This window comes from Pseudopodoces humilis, chromosome 3, assembly GCF_049639895.1.
Source record: "Pseudopodoces humilis isolate 2021_Gansu_Grassland_sample_001 chromosome 3, ASM4963989v1, whole genome shotgun sequence".
Classification (NCBI taxonomy): Eukaryota; Metazoa; Chordata; class Aves; order Passeriformes; family Paridae; genus Pseudopodoces; species Pseudopodoces humilis.
The window spans coordinates 723,266-743,300 of NC_142202.1; the positions used below are offsets into that span (position 1 = coordinate 723,266).

At 59.6% G+C, this 20,035-nt stretch overlaps 2 protein-coding genes across 2 annotated transcripts; one reads left to right on the top strand and one right to left on the bottom strand.

Annotated features, from left to right (window-relative positions):
• Nucleotides 1-13,088: 13,088 nt before the first annotated feature.
• Nucleotides 13,089-15,248, top strand: SSTR4 (somatostatin receptor 4). Its single transcript, XM_014254594.2, has 2 exons — nucleotides 13,089-13,446; nucleotides 13,872-15,248. Exon 2 carries the CDS (start codon nucleotides 13,913-13,915, stop codon nucleotides 15,128-15,130), a length of 1,218 nt encoding a protein of 405 aa, XP_014110069.2. The 5' UTR covers nucleotides 13,089-13,446; nucleotides 13,872-13,912; the 3' UTR covers nucleotides 15,131-15,248.
• Nucleotides 15,249-17,427: 2,179 nt separating this feature from the next.
• On the bottom strand, nucleotides 17,428-19,220 carry THBD (thrombomodulin). Its single transcript, XM_005525531.3, has one exon. It carries the CDS (start codon nucleotides 19,182-19,184, stop codon nucleotides 17,562-17,564), a length of 1,623 nt encoding a protein of 540 aa, XP_005525588.2. The 5' UTR covers nucleotides 19,185-19,220; the 3' UTR covers nucleotides 17,428-17,561.
• Nucleotides 19,221-20,035: the final 815 nt, after the last annotated feature.

Consider the following 20,035-nt stretch of genomic DNA (forward strand, 5'->3'; position numbering starts at 1 on the left):
CAGGAGCTTTCTCAGCGCTCCGGGAGGCTGCTTTTCCAAGGAGATCCATCGGAGACAGCCTCTCCGATGAGGATTCTGACGGACATTTATAGCCCTGTGAGTCATTCCCGGCCTTGTTTAAACCAGTTAGACCTGGCCAAGACCTTGAAAATAGCTCCATTTATCCCGAGCGGCTCCATTCCCGCGCTCCGGGTATAAATAGCCGATGGAGCCTCTCCGAGCTCGGCACCGCTCATTCCGTGTCACCCCCCGTGTCCCCTCCTGGCAAGCCTGCTGCCAAGGGCACCCCGTTTTCCCGGGAATGAGGTGTCCCCGGCAAAACAGCCGGAGCGGAGATCTCCGCTTCCAAGAAAACCACGGGAGCTTGGGATCGGGCCCCGTCTGGGAGCCTGCGGTTCCGTGACCACTAATAGCAGGCCAGGATCACCCCATAAATCTGCTCGGGGTCGGCACAATCCCGGTGCTGTCCCTCGGGACGAGGGAGCGGTGGCGCCGCGGTGACAGCTGGATCACGGTGGGAATTTCGGAGCTGCCCCATCCCAGCGTCGCCCCGCAGGTCGCTGCCACCTGCGAGGATATTTTCGTTCCCTTTCTGCTCTTTTCCAGGGGGGAAAAAATTCCATTTCAACTCGGGCTTTAAAATCCGGGGAAGTTTTGACTGCGGGATAGGCTTCATTTTGCCAGACAAGGGGAAATCCTTTGTTTCCGCTGGAAAAAATAAAGATTTTCTGATGGAAAAATGGCCTCGGGTTGAGGAGGAGCTTTTGGCACCTGCTCCAGCCCTGGAAAAGCTGGAAAACAGGGAATTGCAGGCTGCCTGTCCTGAGTGGGATGAGGGCACAGCTCATCCCAGCCAGGCTGGCTCCCACGGCCAGAATCCAGAATATTTCCAAGACGTTTTGCCCCTAAAACAGAGCCGGCGATTCCCTCCCGGTAAAATCAGAATTCCTGTGCCCCTGGGGCCTCATCCCCTGCGCCGGTGGCCCAAGGAAGGCAGGTGAATCCAGAGCCTTCGGATCCTAAATCCTGTGGGCTTGGGCTGCTGAATCCAGGGATTTTGGCCTTTGAAATCCAGTGGGTTTGGTTACTAAATCCAGTGCCTTTGGACTGGTAAATCCAGTGATTTTGGACTGCTAAATCCCGTAGTTTTGGCAACTAAATCCCGTGCCTTTGGCCTCTTAAATCCAATGTTTTTGGGGCTAATGAATCCAATGGTTTTGAAGTGCTAAATCCAGTGCCTTTGGCCTCCTAAATCCAATGGTTTTGGGCTCCTAAATCCAATGATTTGGGCAATGAAATCCAATGGTTTTTGGCTCCTAAATCCAATGGTTTTTGGCTCCTAAATCCAATGGTTTTGGCCTCCTAAATCCAATAGTTTTGGGCAATGAAATCCAATGGTTTTGACCTCCAAAATCCAATGGTTCTGGGCTCCTAAATCCAATGGTTCTGGCCTGTTAAATCCAGGGCTTTTGGCCTCCTAAATCCAACATTTTTGGGGCTACTGGATCCAGTGATTTTTGGCCTCCCAAACCTAACGTTTTTGGGGCCGCTAAGCCCGGCACTAACCCTCGGGCTGCTAAATCCAGCGCATTTCCAGGGAAGAGCCGTTCTGCAGAGGGCTGGAAAAGCTCCGTGATGGCAGCAGCTCCAAACCTCTCTCCCCCCACCTCTCTCCGATTTTTTTCTTCTTTTTTTTTTAATTTTTTTTCCCCCTCTCCGAGGAAACAGTGCCCAAATCAACACCCGCCCCAGGAACGGTTTTCCGCGGATAGGACGGCGCTCGCCGCTGGAAAAACTTCCAATCAGCTGCATTCCCGAGCTGGGCTTATTTTTCACAGTTTTCTGAGTGTGTTTTGTTTTGGTGCCAGAGTAAAGAGCTGCAGGGACAGGCTCCAGCCCGAGCTGCTGCAGCAGCATCCTCGCTGGGTTTTGGGACGGAGAGCGGGGTTTCGGAGATTGGATTTGGGGAAGGAGAGCATCCTCCACTCGGGAAAGGACAGTTTGCTATCCCTCTCCATCCCAAAACTGGGATACGGAGCTGAGATTGGGAGGGAAACCGCCCTCTCCCCCAGAAAGCAGCCTCCGGCTGTCCTGCGGCTCCGGCTGTTTTGCAGCTTCCCAGTCCCTTTTCCAGAGGGTGGAACAACCTTAACCAGAGCTTTTTAAAGCTCTCCCACCTTTGCCTCTCTCTTCCTCCGGCTCAGTGTCCCGGCGGCGGCAGAACAAGACGGCTACAGAGGCCGCTGGAAGCTGGAATACACTGGGAGGCTTTTTTTTTTTTGCTTTTTTTTTTTTTTTTTTCCCTTGGAAAATATTTCCCTGCCGCAGGCTGCGGTGACAGCAAACATTCCTGCCGGGGCTGGCGCGGGGAGGCATCACCCCGCGGGATGGGGCTCCCGGGGCGGCTCCGGCCCTCCCCAGCCCAGGGTGCCATCCCCTTCCCCGGGGATCCGCACAAAGGCTTTTTGTGCCTCGGGCTTGTTTTTCCAAGGGGGGAAAAGAGGAGCTGGCCCGGCCCCCCGGGAATATCCAGGGGAGCCCTGGCCGCTCCGTGTGCCCTCGGCTCAGCGGGAAAAAGGGAGGATTGTTAAAATAAAACACAGCTCGGATCCGGAGCGGGGCAGGCAGGGCTGCGGTCGTGAATCAACAGAGCTGCTGCTATTTCCAGCTTTTTTTGGGAGCAGGGATAGAGCCCCCCCCCCTCTCCCCGGGCCAGGTGTGCGCCGAGGGATTTTGGGAGCCGCCGCGGGAATGGTGGCACGTGGCGCACACGTGGGTCCGGTCCTTCCGTGAGCTTCCACGGGCAATTCCAGTCCTGTGGGAGAAAAGCCACGGGGCAGAGCGCCCCGGGATATCCATAATATTCCAATTTTTTAATTTTTAATTTTTTTTTTTTCATTAATTTCATGGAATTCCACGGTGGTTTGGAAGGGAGCTTAAAGCTCATCCCATCCCATCCGTGGGCAGGACGTGGAACACCTTCCGCCATCCCAGCTCCTTCCATCCTGGCCTCGGAGCCTCCCAGGGATAGGGCAGCCCCAGCTCCTCCGGGAAATCTGTTCCAGGGCCTCATCACCCTCCCAGGGAAGGATTTTTTCCCCCTCATATCCAACCCGGATCCACCCTTCTCCAGCTTCTCCCCCTTCTCCTCTCGCTCCTCGCCAAAACTCCTAAATGGTCATGGAGAGGCGATGTCCCCAAATCCCAGGAGCTCTGCCGGTACCGATCCAGCGGGCCCACAGCCGGAGCTCCCGGTTTTCCTTCTCCTTTACAGCCAGGGAAGGCCATTCCCTGGGGCCATGCGGTGACTCCAGTCCCACCCAGCCCTCATCCCACCGGGAAGGGGCGAGGGCTCCGCTTATCTGCAGGAGCAGCCTCCCTGTCTCCATTCCCAACCTTTCCAGCCCCATTTTCCAGCTGATTCAATCTCTGCCGAGGAGCCAGAGCTCCCCACCGGGAATGTAAATCCACTCTGGAGAGGGGCCGGGAGCCCTGCGCGGCTCATCAGCCCCGGCTCCACCTGGGAATGCCGGGGCGGCTCCTTATCTCCAGAGATAGCGCTGGGGATGTGCCGGGAGTGTCCTCATCCACCGGGATTCACCTGATGGAGCACCGGGATTCTGCTTTATCCTGTGGCCTTTATCCCGGCTCTCACTGGGAGGGTGCAGGCACATCCCAGCTTCCAGGGCCAGGGAGCCAGAGCACCCCAATTCCCACAGCGAGCATCCCAATTTCCCCAGGGAATATCCCAGTTCCCACAGCGAGCATCCCAATTTCCCCAGGGAACATCCCAGTTTCCCAAGTGAGCATCCCAGTTTCCCCACTGAATACCCCGATTTCCCCAGGGAGCATCCCAATTCCCATAGAAACCATCCCAGTTTCCCCAGTGAGTATCCCAACTTTCACTGGAGCACACAACTTTCACTCCCGCCCTTCTTCCCCCTCGGCTTCCATCACAAAAGAGCCCCTAACAGGATAACATTCCCAATCCACAGGCACCATCCCCGCCCCCTGGGGCATCCCTGCATCCCGAACTTCCACCCCGCTCCCCCCTCCTTTTAGGCTCGGCGCGGCGGGGGGGTTGTTTCCCACCGCTTTTCCCAGCTGCCTGGGAAATCGGGATGCGGCCGTGACCCCCCCGCGCGCCAATCCCGATCCCTGCTCCCATTAACACCTCATCAGCTCCCGGGGATCCCGGCAAACACCGGCCGCTATCCAAGGAAATCCGCGGGCCTTGTGATGCAGGGCCCCCGGGGCGGGAGGAGGATGAGGAGCGGGAGATTTCCTGGCGCTCGGATGCGCAGCTGCTCCCGAGGCCGGCAAACAGCACCTGGGAGCGCGGGGAAGGCAGGATGTGGATTCAGGAAGCATCCCTGCATCCCGCTGCTCCATGGAGATGCTAACGGGCTCCCCATTATCCCGGCTTCCCCGGGATTTGGGATTGGGAGCGGCGCGGGGGGCTCGGCCGGCGGCCGGCCTTGGGAAGGGAGGGCAGGAGAGATCCAGGATTTATTCCTGCGGTCGGGAGCAGGCGCTGACAAACGGGCGCCGCTCCTTTGTTGGGAATGCTGGGAGATAAAGCAGCCTGGCAGCTCCCGGGAGGTCAGGGCTGGGAATTCAGCACGCTCATCCATCCTTCCTCACCGGGAATGGCACAACATTCCCCAGGAAACATCCGCTGGAGCAGCGGGAATGGGGAGAGGCGGCCCCAGCCGCATCCCGAAGGATTCCATGGCTCCCATCCGCTCCCGCTTCCCTGCGCCGTCACCTGCAGGGGCTCCCAGAAAATCCTGATCCGCAGGGATCCGCTCCTGGACAGCCCAGAATTCCACCCTCTGCCTGAAGGCCTTTTCCAAACATTCCCGAACAGGATTTACCTGTGGGAAAAATCGCCCCCAAAAAATGGGATTTTGGGCAGGGAATGTCGGTGCCAAGGGCGTGTCCGTGGAGCGTGGGACACACTTCCCATGCCGAGCTCCAGAACATCCCCATGGAATTTCATATCCCGCTGTGCCCGAGCCCATCCTGAATGGAAAACTTTGGGAAAGGGGAATCAAAGCTCAGGCTGGCCGGAGTGGGATGCTCAGAATCCCTCAGGATCGGTCCCTGATGGAGTTTGGGATGGGAGCCAGTGGCATCATTCCCATCATTCCCATCATTCCCATCATTCCCATCATTCCCATCATTCCCATCCTTCCCTAGGGATGTGGGTATTGCTGGCTCCCCCTCGGGCTTTATCCAGAGGGAGACATGGAAGCTCCAAAGGGAAAATCAATCCATTGGGAAGCAAATTGGGAGCAATCCCGGTTATCTCCCAGTGTGCTCCGGCTGAGTGATGAAATCAGGGATAATCCCGCGCTCCGGGCGGATAACGCCTTCCCAATCCCTCAGAACCAGCTCCCACTGCTGGATGCTCCAGGCTGGAATTTCAGCCAAACTCGTTCCAAGAGCAGGTGGATTTTGGGAAGAGCCAGGGGAGCTCGGTGGATCCCATGGGGAGGCAGGGATGGGAATCCTGGGATGGGAAGGCTGGGTTGGGAATGCTGGGATGGGAATACGGCAGGGGTGGGAATACGGCAGGGATGGGAATGCTGGGATGGGAATACAGCAGGGGTGGGAAAGCGGCCGGGATCGGCCCCATCCCTCCCTGCTCCCAGAAGGAATTGTGTCATTCCAGGCACTGACGTCAGCAGGGAGCTCTGCCCTGCGGTTCCCGGGACGAGGCAGATCCCAAGGCGCATCCCAAGGGTTTCCCACCCTATCCCAGCCTCCTCCTGCCACCCTTCCCCACGGGAAGAGCAGCTCCAGGCTTGGAAAACCCAAATTCCATCCATCCCGAATCCTTGGGGATTCCCAGGCACAGATGAGCGGAGCCCAGACTCCAGCTCAAGCTGGGCCCTTCCCTAAGGATCATTTGCCAGGAGCTTCCCAGGTTTCCATTTCAAATATCCAGGAATATTCCCCAGCCCCAGGATCCGATGTTTCGGGAATAAACGGAAGCAAAACATCGCTCTTTGAAGGAAAACCACAGAATCCCAGCACAGTGACAGCTGGGAATGTCCAACCATTCCCCCAGCACATTCCCAAGCTTTACATCCCTCTGGGAACTGGGATACTTGGGCGGCTCTGCCAGCACTTCCCAACCTTTTCCACGAGGAATTTTCCCCTAAAATCCATGGAAAAGAGAAGGGTGTGCCCCACCCCTCCCTTAGACGTGGCCACACCTCCCCCACTGCCCCCAGTTTCGCTTCCCAAGGATTCATCCCAGAAAAAGAGATTTGTTACCTTCCCAGCATTCCCGTTATCCCAGAATTCCGGGGCCGCCTGGGCAGGCGGGAGCCGCCGCCGGCCGTGTTTGACTGAAATAATTTTATTTGAACACAATTCCCTGTTTCAACACTTTTAAGGAGCAGGGGGTTATTTAAGATGGATTCAGTTTTAATCAGTTTAATGGGATTTTCTGGCTTTTCATGGAAGCGCTTCCAAATGGTCCTGATTAACTTTTCCGAATCAATACGCTTAAGGGCAAAGCATACAATTATCCCGGCAAATGAGCTCCATGCCGGAGCTCCACCCCGGATCCGGCCCTGGATCCTCTTTCCCAGCTCATATTCCATGAGGAAAAGGGGTGGTGCCCCATGGATCCCTTTCCCAACTCATATCCCATATGGAAAAGGAGCAACGCCCCATGGATCCCTTTCCCAACTCGTATTCCATGAGGAAAAGCAACAGTGCCCAATGGATCCGTATCCCAATTCATATTCCCTGAGGAAAAGGGAGGATCAGCCCCATGGATCCCTCTCCCAGCTCGTATTCCCTGAGGAAAAGGCGCACCACAAGCCCTGGAATTCCAGAGGAAAACCTCTGGCTCTTGCCTTGCTTTTCCCACCCTGGTTTTTAACTCCAACACGTTCAACTCCCCCAAAGTGCCCAAATCCTTGGAAAAGCCAGGTTGGGATCGGCGCTGGCACTGGGATAACCTCAAACGGGATCACGTATTCCCGTTATCCCAACCCAATGTGGGATGGCATCCGCCTCCCATCCGGGCACGGATCCCATCCCGCTTCCCATTTATTCCTGCAGGATCCAGCATCCCCGGCTTTCGGCGAGGAGCAGCGTTTTTCCGAACTTCCTGAGGTGCAGGATTCTTTGGGAAATGTCAGAGTTCCCGGCGGATTAAGCGGGAGCCGGAGCAAACAGGAATGACATTATTGTAATTCCTGCTGTGTAATTCCTCCTTTTCCTGCAGTATCACGGCTCCCATCCCCAAATCCCGCTCTGTGCATCGTCCTTCCCATTCCCTGCTCCCAGGTTTTGATTTATTCATCCCATGGATAAAAGCAAAGGGGAGAAAAAGAGGATTTCCTTCCTTTTCCTTCCTTTTCCTTCCTTTTCCTTCCTTTTCCCCTCCTTTCTCCTTTCCTTTTCCCTTCCTTTCTTCCTTGAATTCAGGCGAACTCACACCCCATTGAAATTCCAGGGTTTTTTAAATAACTTTTTAGGGAAGCATTCCCAAATTTCCCCAGCGGCTCCTGCATTGTCACAGGACTCCACAGCAGCAATTCCCAGCTCATTCCCAGCCGTGGGATACGAGGATCTGAACGTGGAATTGATATCTGGATGGAAAAGTCAGGTCCCTTGGCATAGCCGGGATCATCCAATCCCTAAAATCCAGCTGCTCTGGGAATAGGGAACAACCCCTGCCAGGAAAATGTGGATTCGCTGCTTTTTTTTGGGAATTCTGGCTCCTTCCAGGACATTCCCAGCTTCCCTTTGGGGTTTATCCCTCTCCTTGCCCCACCCGCTGCTCTGATCCCCGAAACCAGCAGCAAATCCACCTTTTCCTGCTTTTTCTGTGGGATCCCAGTGGATTCCACAGGGATGGGATCAATCCCTCACCTTCCCTCTTCCCACCGGGATCCCGTTCGGGCCTTGCAGGAACTGCAGCCCGGGGAATCCAAAACCTTGGGAATTGCCGCCCTTCCCGAGCCTCCGGGGGAGGATGAGCAAGGGGATCCGGGAGGGAAACACTGAATCCCATGGGATTTCCAACAGGAGGGATTCTGGGAAGGGATTGGGAGCCCTGGCACATTCCCTTGGGAATGTCGCTCCAGCCCAGTTTGCAGCAGGGAATTCTTTCCCACCCCGCCGGTGCAGGGGCAAAGCCGAGCGGGAAAAGCCGGATTTGAGGAAAAACCACTCCTGGAAAAGCAGGAAAACCGTGGAAGGAGACACCTAGGAGCTGCTGCCAGGAAGAGGAATCGATTTTCCATGTTTTCCAGAGGTTTTCCCAGCTGTTTGCAGATGGGTTTGAGGCGGCTGCGATGCCAGGATTTGGGAAGAGCAGGGTGGGGGAATTTCCTCATGGGATGGGAATCTGGGATTCCCAGGAAAAGCGCCTCTCCTCCCCTCGGGAGCGATGCAGCTGCGGGAACGGCTGGAAAAGGGGAGAATCCATGGATTTGAGCGGGAAAAGAAATCCAGACCCGAACGAAAAGAGGGAGCAGCTTCCCAGTGAGGTATCCAAGATTTCCAGGTGTTCCAGCCCATCCATCCCAGTGTCCCCATCCCGACTCTGGGAGCACGGGAAACTTCCTGGCTCCCTGATTTCCTCCCTCTGGAGCTGCTCCAGCTTTTCTATTTCTGGACTCCATTCATCCCCGGCCGGCTTTCCATAAAAATTCCAGGTGCCTCCGGCCTGGCAGCTGGGAGAACCTCCAGGAGCCCATAGGAAGCGGCAAAGCCTCCGGATCCAGAGCTCCAAAATGATTATGGAATGAGGGAGCGGGGAGGTGATGTCAGCCTGGATTTCGGGTGGATAATGCATCCCTCTGTCCCGGCTCCCTCCTGCTCTTCCCGAAAATTCACCACAACCACAGAGCGAGAAACTTGGGAATATTCAGGGATTTCACAGGGAGCTGCCGCTGCCTTCCCTCTATTCTGTATTCCCGGGTTTTTCCCTTTCCAGTGGTTTTGGGATACAGAGCTCCCAGCAAGGAGAACCACACATTATTCCCAGCCCAGATTCCCACGGAATTTGCTTCCCAGAGCTCCTTTAGTCTTTCCAAGTGGGAAATCCAAGCTCATCCGTTGTATCCAGTGGGATTCAGGTGAATTCCAGGTGCCGTTTCCATGTCCATCAGCATTTCCCACCCCACCAAAGCCAGGGGGAATTTTTTCCAGCAGATTTATGGAAAAGAGCCACAGGGAATTGCCCCATGGTCCCCAAATTCCTCGGGAGCTGAGGAGGCTGGGAGCAGGCTGGAGGATAATTCATGGAATGGGAAGAGCCACCAGAGCTTCCCCACATTCCTTGGCCACGGCCCCATCCCAAAGCAGGGCTGGATCCGCTCCTCATCCCAGCCCACATTCCCGGGATCCCCCAGCTCCGGGACACCACACTCATTCCCCATCCCTGCATCCCAATCCCCATTCCCACATCCCAATCCCCATCCCCACATCCCAATCCCCATCCCCACATCCCCATCCCCACATCCCAATCCCCATCGCCACATCCCAATCCCCATTCCCACATCCCCATCCCCACATCCCAATCCCCCCATCCCCACATCCCAATCCCCACATCCCAATCCCCATCCCCACATCCCAATCCCCATCCCCACATCCCAATCCCCATTCCCACATCCCAATCCCCATCCCCGCATCCCAATCCCCATTCCCACATCCCAATCCCCATCCCTGCATCCCAATCCCCATTCCCATATCCCAATCCCCATCCCCACATCCCAATCCCCATCCCTGTATCCCCATTCCCACATCCCAATCCTCATCCCAATCCCCCATCCCCACATCCCGGTCCCCATCCCAGCGGGAATTCTTTGCAGGAGCAGACACAGGAGCATTGAGCGGGGCCTGGAATGCGGCGGCGGCTGCCAGAGCCCAGGAGCTCCCGGGAAAAGCGCCAGGCCGGGAATAAGGAGCTGCAGTGTGGATCCCAGACTGGATAAACACATCCCAGCTCCCGGCTGGCATCGGGAATGAGGCCCTGACCTCCGGCTCCACTTCCCGCCGGGATAACGCCGCCTGCTCTCCCACCGGGAAAGGGAAACCGAGGCTCTTCCACGTTTTCCACGGAGAAAAAAGCAGGGAAACACCCTGGGGAGCAGCCATGGGTCCACGGAAGTGACACCTGGGATCCAAACACCATCCAAATTCCAGGCTTCCCAAATTTTTGGGCGGATATTCACTTTATAAACTCCCAAAACGGATAAATCCCTTTTTTTGTTGTTGTTGTTGGTTTTTTTCCCCCTTATCATTCATCCCGGGATCCTCCCAAAAGATTTCTCCAATATATTCATTGGAGAACTTTTTGGGAATTCCTTTACATCCCAAAAAATATTCCTGATTCTTTTCCCTCCCAAGCCTGGGAAGGAGCGGAAAGCTCCGAGTTAAGAGGGGGGAAAAGCCCGGGAAATTTTAAGTTTTGTTTCCCGGAAGACGAGGTCAGCTTTTGGCTGTTCCCGATCCAGCTTTTCCCAGAATTCCCGAAAATAAAAGGGGTTTAAGGAGGGATAAAAAAAAAAAAAAAAAAAAAAAAAAAAAAATTAAAAATTGGCTTTTCTGGAATTTGGGAAGAATCCTTTTCCCACAGTTCCTGTCTTTCCTGGGAATGCCTTGGAGATTTTAATCGGAGTTTAGAAAAATATTCCAAAGTGTATTTCCAAGCATCCCAAATCCCAGGATTTGGCGGCTCCCAGGAGAGGGCAGCAAATCCCCACATTTCGGGCTTTCCTCGGGAAAATCGGGAAGGAGCGGGAAGGGTGGGGGGAGGCGGGGAAATTTGGGAGCAGCCCATGGAAGTGGGGCTGGAACACCGTGTCCTTTAGGATCCCTTCCAAATATTCCGGGATTGTGCGGAATTCCTGGATCCCGAATTGCTGGGAAGATGCGAGGGGTGGAAAAGGGATTCCGTAGGGGATTTACCTGGAAAAGGGGAGCGGGACCCTTTTAACGGGAATTCCTCCAGGAAAATCCCACCCCGCTCAGGGGTTCATCAATTCCCAGCATCCACAGGCTCCTCTCCACTTTTCCCGCTTTTCCCAAGTCCTCGGTGTGGATTTGGGATCCAGCCCCGGCGGGGGAGCGGGACAGGGATCCCTGGACAGGGATAATGGGAATGAAGAGGAAAATTAACTGGATTCCAGGATAAGGAGAGAGCAGAACGATTTCCTTGGACACCGGGAAAACCACATCCCACCAAATCCCAGGATGCTTTCCTTGGAATTCCTTGACTTAGAGGCTCCCTACAAACCCCGGGTCTTAAAATCCCAGAACTGCTGATCCCAAGATCCACAGATTCCTTGGGATGCGCCCAGCAAATCCCGCTTTTCCCTCGGCATCAGAGCAGGCTCCGAGATCCGGGATCAGGGGCCGTTCCTGAGGGTGGGATTGAGGAGAATCCCAGGATTTTTAGGAGTTGGGCTCTACTGGGGATATGCCAGGATTTCACGGATGCTCCTGGAACGGGAAGAAAGCCGAAGCTTCCTAGTCAGAGCATCCTTATCCCACGGCGAGGCTCCAAAACACCTGGAATTGTCCCCCTGGAGCCAAGGTTATTCCCGCTCCTCCCGAGCCAGAGTTTTCCATGGAATTCTGGGATCAAATCCACGGCGGAGTTTCCTCCTTGGCAGCAAAGGAGCCTGCAAAGGTTTCCTGTTGCTCCGGGAGGTGCAGGGGGCCCATGGAAGCTGCGGCCGCTTCCATTGTTTAATTCCATGTTTTCCGGTCTCCGGCTGTGACGGGAACGCCCGGAGCTCCTGGGCTGGCACCCGGGAATTTCTGCGCCAGCACAGCGGGATCCCGCTCTCCTCCATCCCCCTGGAACACCCCATGGAATCGGGGGGGATGGGGTGCCAGCATTCCCCGGATATTCCCAGCGGGATCAGCGCCAGCTGCACCATTAACCACGGCCGTGGATTTCAGCAGCGAGGAGAAAATCCACCTGTTTTCCCAGGATTTCCAAGCCCGTTCCCAGGAGTATCGGATGGATCTTTATCCCTATTCCCGTCCCGGCAGTGGGGCCACAAATGGGCTCGTTCAGCCAGCTCCAAATTCCCAGAAATTCCCGGTGCTGGGATTTGGGGATGACTGAGGCAATGAGCTCCACCATTTCCCGGCCAGGGTTGGGATAAATGGGATGAGGAGCAGTGAGGGAGAAGGGAATGTTGGAAAAAAGGAGGATCGGGAGGGGGGGGAATCTCGTTCCCTACAACTCCGTGAGGGGAATTAGGTGGGAATTGGGCTCTGCTCCCAGGGAATAAAAGTCGGGATAAGAGGGAAGGGCCTCAGGGGAGGCTGAGGTTGGATATCAGGAACATTCCTCTCCTGGGGCAGTGGTGGACTCCTGATTCCAGGAGGGATTTAAACCCATGTGGATGAGGCACTGGGGGGACCTGGATCAGTGCTGGATTCACCATCGCATTCCGTGATTTTAGAGGGCTTTTCCAACCTCGGGGGTTCCCTCATTCCTACTGCCCTTTGGTTCCACCATTCCGTGATTCCATGACCCTGTGATCCCACAATTCCATGATTCCATGGCCTGGGCTGAGCTGCTGCCAGGGATAAGATTCCCTGGATCCCTCTCATCCAAGAAAATCCCCACAAAACCCAAACCCAGCAACTGATTTCCAACAAAAGAACGAAATGGGGGAATGTCTTCCCCTTTTCACTCCTTGCACCCCAATTCCAGCAGAGCCGCCAATCCGGGCTGGAATTCCCGGTGGGTCTGGACGTGGGGCTGCTCCTCACCTCTCCATGCCCGGAATCCCGGGATTCGGCGCCGCAGGGAAGGGGCTCCAGCGGGAAGGACCCGGGGCCCTGCGGCGCTGGGAAGGAGCGCGGGGAAGGCGGGAATGCGCGGCAGGAATGCGGGATGAGGGATGCGTTGCCGAGGCAACCATTCCTTCTCCATCTCCCGCCTCCCCCCGGAGCCGCGGGGGGGATGCGAGGGCGGGGTGCGGGATGATGCGGGATGCGGGATTCGGGATTCGGGATGCGGGGGGGTGGTGGGTGGTTGGGGGCGGGGGGGATGGGGCTGCGGATCCCGCCCTCCGCAGCGCCGGGAAGGAGCCGCTGGAGCGGGAATGCTCCGGCCGGGAGCCGCAGGACGGCGCAGCCCGGCGGGAGGAGGGCGGAGGGCGCTGCGCTGTTTTCCAGCGGAAATCCTGGAGCAGAAAGTTGCGCCGCGTTTATTTCGCCATGGAAAGCCGATGCCTGCGGCGTAGGGACGCGGGAGAGGGGGAAGAGCCCGCGTGTCCATCCCCGCTCTGTCTTTCGCTTTAAAAGGTCCGGATCTTCCTGGTCATCTGATCCAGGTCAAGCAGGACTTTCCGTCGGTGACGGATCCCACCGGAGCAGCTTCCCGCAGCGGCCGCTTCCCCCCGGCAGGAGGGCGTGAGGCTCCTTCAATCCCTGGAATACTGAGAGGTAAAACATTCCAGGCTGGCTTCCTCCTCGGCAGGGTGAATGAAATCCTGGAGATTGGCGGGCGCTCCTTAAGGTGGATGGCGCTAATTCCCAGGCCGGGTTGGGGTTGGATGCCGGGCCGGGTTGGGATTGATTCCTGGGCCGGGTTGGGATTCCCAGGCCAGGTTGGGGTTGGATCCTGGGCTGGGTCGGGATTCCCAGGCCATCCCACCTGGTTTGAGGAGCCCCACGCAGGGTTACTTCCCACCGCACCCCAGAGCCTCCAAGATCCCAAGAATCCGGGATGCTGCGGCCCGAGGAGGTGTCCAGGCAGGGCGCGGGTCGATGGAGGGATTCGGGGGGCGGCGAACGGACGGAGGTTCCCAATCCCAGGGGAACGGGCACGCCGGGATCTCCGTGCCCTCAGCCCCGTGCCCTGCCCGCAGGTTGGCGCCGGCGCCGCGCCGTCCATGGATCACCTCCCGCCATGAGCACGGAGGCCGAGCAGCTCCTGGGGGCCGGGATTCCCCTCTGGAGCGTCTCCTCCGGCTGGGCGGGCTCCGAGCCGCCCCCCAACAGCAGCGCGGCGGCGGCCGAGGCCGAGCGTCCGTCGGGGCGCGGCGAGAGCGCGGCGGAGATCGCGGGCATGGTGGTCCTGCAGTGCGTCTACGGCCTGGTGTGCCTGCTGGGGCTGCTGGGCAACGCGCTGGTCATCTTCGTCATCCTGCGCTACGCCAAGATGAAGACGGCCACCAACATCTACCTGCTCAACCTGGCCATCGCCGACGAGCTCTTCATGCTCAGCGCGCCCTTCGTGGCCACGGCGGCGGCGCTGCGGCGCTGGCCCTTCGGCCGCGCGCTCTGCCGGACCGTGCTGGGCGTGGACGGCCTCAACAAGTTCAGCAGCGGCTTCTGCCTGGCCGGGGTCAGCCTGATCCGCTACACCGCGGTGGTGCACCCGCTGCGCGCCGCCTCCTACCGCCGCCCACGCGTGGCCAAGCTGGTCAACGGCGGCGTGTGGCTGCTGGCGCTGCTGGTGGCCTCGCCCATCCCGGTGTTCGCCGGCACCGCCGTCACCCGCGACGGCCGCGCCGTGGCCTGCGACCTGCTGTGGCCCAGCCCGGCGTGGGCGGCCGCCTTCGTGGTGTACAGCAGCGCGCTGGGCTTCGTGCTGCCCGTGGTGGCCATGGCGCTGTGCTACCTGCTGCTGGCCGGCAAGATGCGCGCCGTGGCGCAGGGCGTGGGCTGGCGGCAGCGGCGGCGCTCCGAGGGCAAGCTGACGCGGCTGGTGGTCACCGTGGTGGCCATGTTCGTGGTGTGCTGGCTGCCCTTCTACGTGGTGCAGCTGCTGGAGCTGCTGCTGCCCGGCCGGCTGGACGCCAGCGCGCACAACGCCTCGCTGCTGCTCAGCTACTCCAACAGCTGCGCCAACCCCATCCTCTACGGATTGCTCTCCGAGAATTTCCGCAGCTCCTTCCAGGGCGTGCTGCGCCGCTGCCGCGCCGCCGGCCTGTGCTGCTGCCGAGGCGCCGACGGCGAGCCGGGGGACAGCGAGGACGAGGAGGAGCCCCTGGATTACCGCGCCACGCCCCGCGGCGACGCCAAGGGCTGCGCGTGTCCCCCCCTGCCCTGCCAGCAGCACCCCCTGCGCCCCCAGCCCTGCTGCGCGCCCGGGGCCCTCCTCCCCAAAACCACCCCCTTCTAGGGGAGCCCGGGGGCCGGGCCGAAAGGGGATCCCGGACGGAGAGAACCCGCCGGGCCGGGGCCCGGTCTCGCCGCGCCGCTCTCCGAAATAAAAAGCCATAAGACTGGCCTGGGACGGAGCGAGTTCCGTGGATTGAGGAGTGGTTATTGCCGCGATTCCGGCAGCCGGGAGCCTCCACCCGGCGTGGGGAGGATCCCAAAACGTGCCGGAGCGTGAGGCCCTCATGATTAATAAACGATACGTTCCCGTTGCTTCCCGGGAGAGGGGGAGACACCGGGAAAAATCCCAAGGGCCGTCAGCTCTGCTGAGTCCCCAGCAAAATGAGACCCCGTGGAACACACCCCCCTCCCCAAAATTCCCAGGATTTTAGCACGCCCAAGGACCAAACTTCCACCAAAACAAACCAAAGCAGGAGAACCGGGTTTTGGTGGGCTCGGAAGGCCGGGGTGAGGAACAGCGTGTGGAGGCGGCGCGGAACGAGACACTTGCAGCTCATTTGGGGTTTAACTTTGCCCTTGAAATGCTGTCCATTATTTATGGCTCATTCCTTCCTTTTTAATCCCACTGGGGAAGTAACCAGCCCTGAACGCTCCGGGGTTTTCCTGGATTCCCGGAGGAATTTTTGGGAAGGGGAGAAAGAACATTCCCTGAGCAGTTCCTCTAAACCAGACTGGCAAAGCTTTATTGGTGCCCACACGGGATCTCCACGAGACAATTCCATCTCACAGGGTAAAATTCCAACAAATAAATAAGGATTTACAAACGGCCCCGGGGCGAGGGGGTGAGGATAAAACAGGGAGTGCCGGGAATTCGCGGGACTCCGACACGACACCGTGAGGGAGGAATTCGTGATAAGGCTCCGCAGTGGGAATTTGAGATTAGGAGGGAGGAGGAGATTTTTGGGGGTGTGGTGGCAAAACCTCGGATCCACCCAGGAATGAGCTGGGGTTTGAGCTGGATAAGGAGGAAAGGTCCGCGGGGAGCAGATCCTGCAGGTGGGATGGTGCCTCTTAGCAAGGTCTTTCCTCTCTCCAACCTCATCCTTCCTTTCCCTTCCTTTTTCCTTGGATATTTTCCCAAGTGACGCCTTTCTATTTTGTTATCTCTTTCTGGATAGTCACGGATAATTATGGAGAATCGCAACAGCTCCCTCCTTCCCACTGCAGCCAAACTGTCCTAAAATAAACCTGGCACATCCACGGATTTCCAGCCCTCGCTCCATGTGGTTTCACTTCAATCCATCCCAAGGGATCCATGGACGCGACCCTCGGCTCCCCGGCATTCGGGATAACGACCCCGTAGGAAAACTGCGATTCCTGCAACGCCTCTGTTTGGATTTTCCTGGGATTTTGCAGCCGAGGTTTAGCGTTCCGGGTGGGGGGGGGATGCTGCCTGCTGGGAAGTCCGCAGGGTGGGAAGGGGGAATGTGGGGGAACAGAACCATCCCCAGCCCGGCTCTGATCCCAAGGCTTCCGAGACTCCCGGGATAACATTTCACCGGCACGGAGCTGCCAAGGGCGGCCGGAGCAGGACCCCCTCTGGCTCCCCAGGGAAGGATGGAGCTGGAAAACCAGATCCTTATCCCGAATTCCACCCCCCAGCCCAGCCCGCGGCTGGGAATGAGGATCCCGCCCCGCGGGAATGTTTTGCTTTGGGATAGAGTCAGCCCTGAGGGAGGGAACGGGGGGAATCCCTGAGGGCGGGAGGGGCCGTGAAAATATCCCGAATCCAACAATTGAAGGCAACTTAAGTCATGGAAGGAGCCGGACGTGGCACCGCAAACCTTCCCTACAAAACCCACCCCGGCAGCCCTCGTGTCCCTGTTTAACCTCCACATCCGGCAAAAAACGCCAGGAATCGGGAATCAGGAATTCGAGTCCCACCCTGGTGACACCGAGCCGGGTCCCCGCTGTCAGCAGCGGCCCGAGGCGACAACAGGTGCTTCCCACAACAGCTTAGAACAAACAAACCCCATCCCAAAGAAAAGCGGGAGCCTCCCAGCTCCCGGGAAAACTCGTCCAGCCCAGGGGAGGGGGATTTGGGTCGAGGTGTCCTTCTGAAGTCCCCGCCTCGGCCACCCCGCGCTCTCATCCCACGGGTTCAGAGTCGCTTCCACGCGGAGCCGTCCCTGCTGGGTTTTCTCTCGCGGTTTTCCCGAGCGCCGGCTCGGGGAAGGGAGAGCTGAGCGCCAAGGAAGCGGGAGCGGAGCGGGAGCGCGGCAGCCTCCGGGTGTTCCTCCGTCCCAGCTCTCCGGCGCCAGAGTTCCAAGAGGCGGCTGGGACGAGAGCAGTTATTTCTGGGAGCGGGGTGATGGCAGCTCCTCCCGAATTACCCACCAGAAAATTCCAGCCGGGAGGGGCGGAGTGGGGGAAGGAGGGGAGGGTAAAGGTCCCGCAGTTCGGCCTCCCGCTGTCCGTCCTGCCCGCTGTCCCTACGGCTTCTGCGCGGCGGGGACGGGCTGCAGCCCCAGCTCCTTCTCCTGGGGGCCGCTGTACTTGTAATCCCCCGAGCCCCGGGAGCCGCAGCGCTTCCTGGCCAGGTGGAACCCGGCAGCCAGCAGGGCCAGGAGGCTCAGGAGGGCTCCGGCGGCGATGCCCACCAGCGCCCCGGGGTGCAGCCCCTCCGCTTTCGGCGGGGCCCGGCTGGGCACGGCCGTGGGCGAGCCGGGCTCCAAGTCCCCCGAGAACTCTTCCTCGCCGTCCCCCCCGCCCAGGACGGGGACGCAGTCGATGCCGCGGAGGTGGAAGCCGCTGGGACAGCGGCACTGGAAGCTGCCGGGGGTGTTGGTGCAGTTGAACTGGCAGTGGTTGCCATTGCACTCGTCCACGTCCGTGCACAGAGAGATTTCGCCGTCCAGCAGGAACCCCTCGGGACAATAGCAGCCGGTGGCGTCGCACACGGGCGGGCACTCGGTGGTGTTGCAGAACAGGACGCAGCGGGTGGCGTTCAGCGGGTCCACGGCGTAGCCGGGCTGGCAGGAGCAGCGGTAGCCGTGCGGCAGCTCCTCGCAGAAGTGCTCGCACGGAGCCTCCCAGCAGGCGGGCAGCCGCTGGCAGCGCCCGTCCTCCATCCTCCATCCGCGGTGGCAGCGGCACTCGAAGCCGCCCTGGGTGTTCACGCACTCCTGCTCGCAGGGGCCGGGCTCGGCGGCGCAGTCGTCGATGTCCTCGCAGCTGATGCCGTCGGCCGCCAGCCGGTACCCGACGGCGCACATGCACACGAAGGAGTCCCCGGCCACCACGCAGTGGTGCTGGCACTGCGCCCCCTCGCAGGGCGAGCGGCAGCCGCGCCCGTCCGCGGCCAGCAGCGCGCCCTCGGGGCAGGAGCAGCGCGCTTCCCCGCGCTCCTCCGCGCACGTCCCCGCGCAGCCCCCGCCCGCCAGCCGGCACGGCCACGCTCCCGGAGCCTCCCGGGCCCAGCGCGGGCCCGCGCCCTCGCCGTCCTCGCAGCGCAGCTCTAGCCCGAGCTCGGGGACCAAGGCCAGGCTGAGCGGAGGCAGCGCCAGGAACTCGGTTCCGCGGGCGCCGAACGGGGTGCGGTAGTTGACGGTCGCGCCGTGCGGGGCGGCCAGGCGGGGACAGCTGCCGCCGTAGCTGTACTGGCAGAGGAAGCCGTCGGCCGGCTCCTCGCAGTGCCGCTCCTCCCAGCTCAGCTCCCGGGACACGGTCACGCAGCGCTCGCCGCAGCGCTTCCCCGACGGAGCCCAGTTGGTGTAATCGGTGCTGCTGTCGCCCGTGACCCAGCGGAAGCCGCGGGGCTGCCAGCCGGGCTCGGTGCAGGACAAGGTGGGCGACAGCGACAGCCCGAGCCAGAGCCGGCCCGGGCGGTTCTGCAGCAGCAGCACGATCGCCTCCTCGGCCACGGTGGAGCGCACGGTCATGAGGTGCCCCCCGGCCCGCTGGCAGCCCTCGCTGGCGCCGGAGAAAGGCCGGGACTCCCAGAACACGGCGAAACACTCGTGCTCCAGGCACTGCGCGCCCGCGGGGAGCGGCTCCCGGGGCTGCGCCAGCGCCAGCGGCCCGAGCAGCAGCAGCAGCGGCAGCAGCGGCCGCATGGCCCGCGGAGGGGGCGGCCGGCGGCGGCCCGAGCTGAGCACGGAGCTCCGCTCCCGGCCGCGCCCTTTATAGCGGCCCCGGCGGGGGAAGGAAGCGCCCGCGGGGCCGGGAGGGAGCGCGGCGGTGAATCCCGGCCAGGAGCTGCCCCCGCCCCGGGTCCCCTCCCGCATCCTCCCGGCGGCTCCGCCCCGGCGGGGCCCGCCCGGCAGCGCGGGGGGAGCGGCGGCGGCGGCCGGGGCGTCCCGCGGGAGCCTCGGGAAAAGGGGGAAAGGGCGGCGGGACCTCCGCCTTCGAGGTGGGAATTGTCACCCCGCTGGGACCTTCGTCCCGCTAGGATCCTCATCCCGTGGGATCCTCATTCCTCTGGAATCCTCATCCCATGGGATCCTCACCCCCGGGATGTCCCCCAGCCGCTGCCTCAGTGCCGGCACTGCGGAGGTCACAGCTCAAATCCCGTGTCCAGCCCTGGATCCAGCACGGGAAGAGGAGAGGTTGGAGCGTGTCCAGGGATGGGAATGGAGCCGGGAAGGGGCTGGAGCCCCAGGAGGGAGCGGGGAAAGGAGGCTCCAGGGGGGACCTTTTCCCTCTCCACAATCCCTGACAGGCGGCTGGAGCCGGGTGGGATCGGGATCTGCTCCTGGGGAATAACGGACGGGATGAAAGGAAATGGTTTGGGTTTGATTGGGGAAAACTTCTTTAACAGATAATCAACATATAATTATATATATCCATCCATAGTTATACATAATTTAGATATCTCTTCTATTTGGTGATAGTATTCTTTTTTTATTTTTATTATTCCCAACTTCCCTTTTCCCCACAGCCCCACGGGATCTACGGGAAGCAGCCA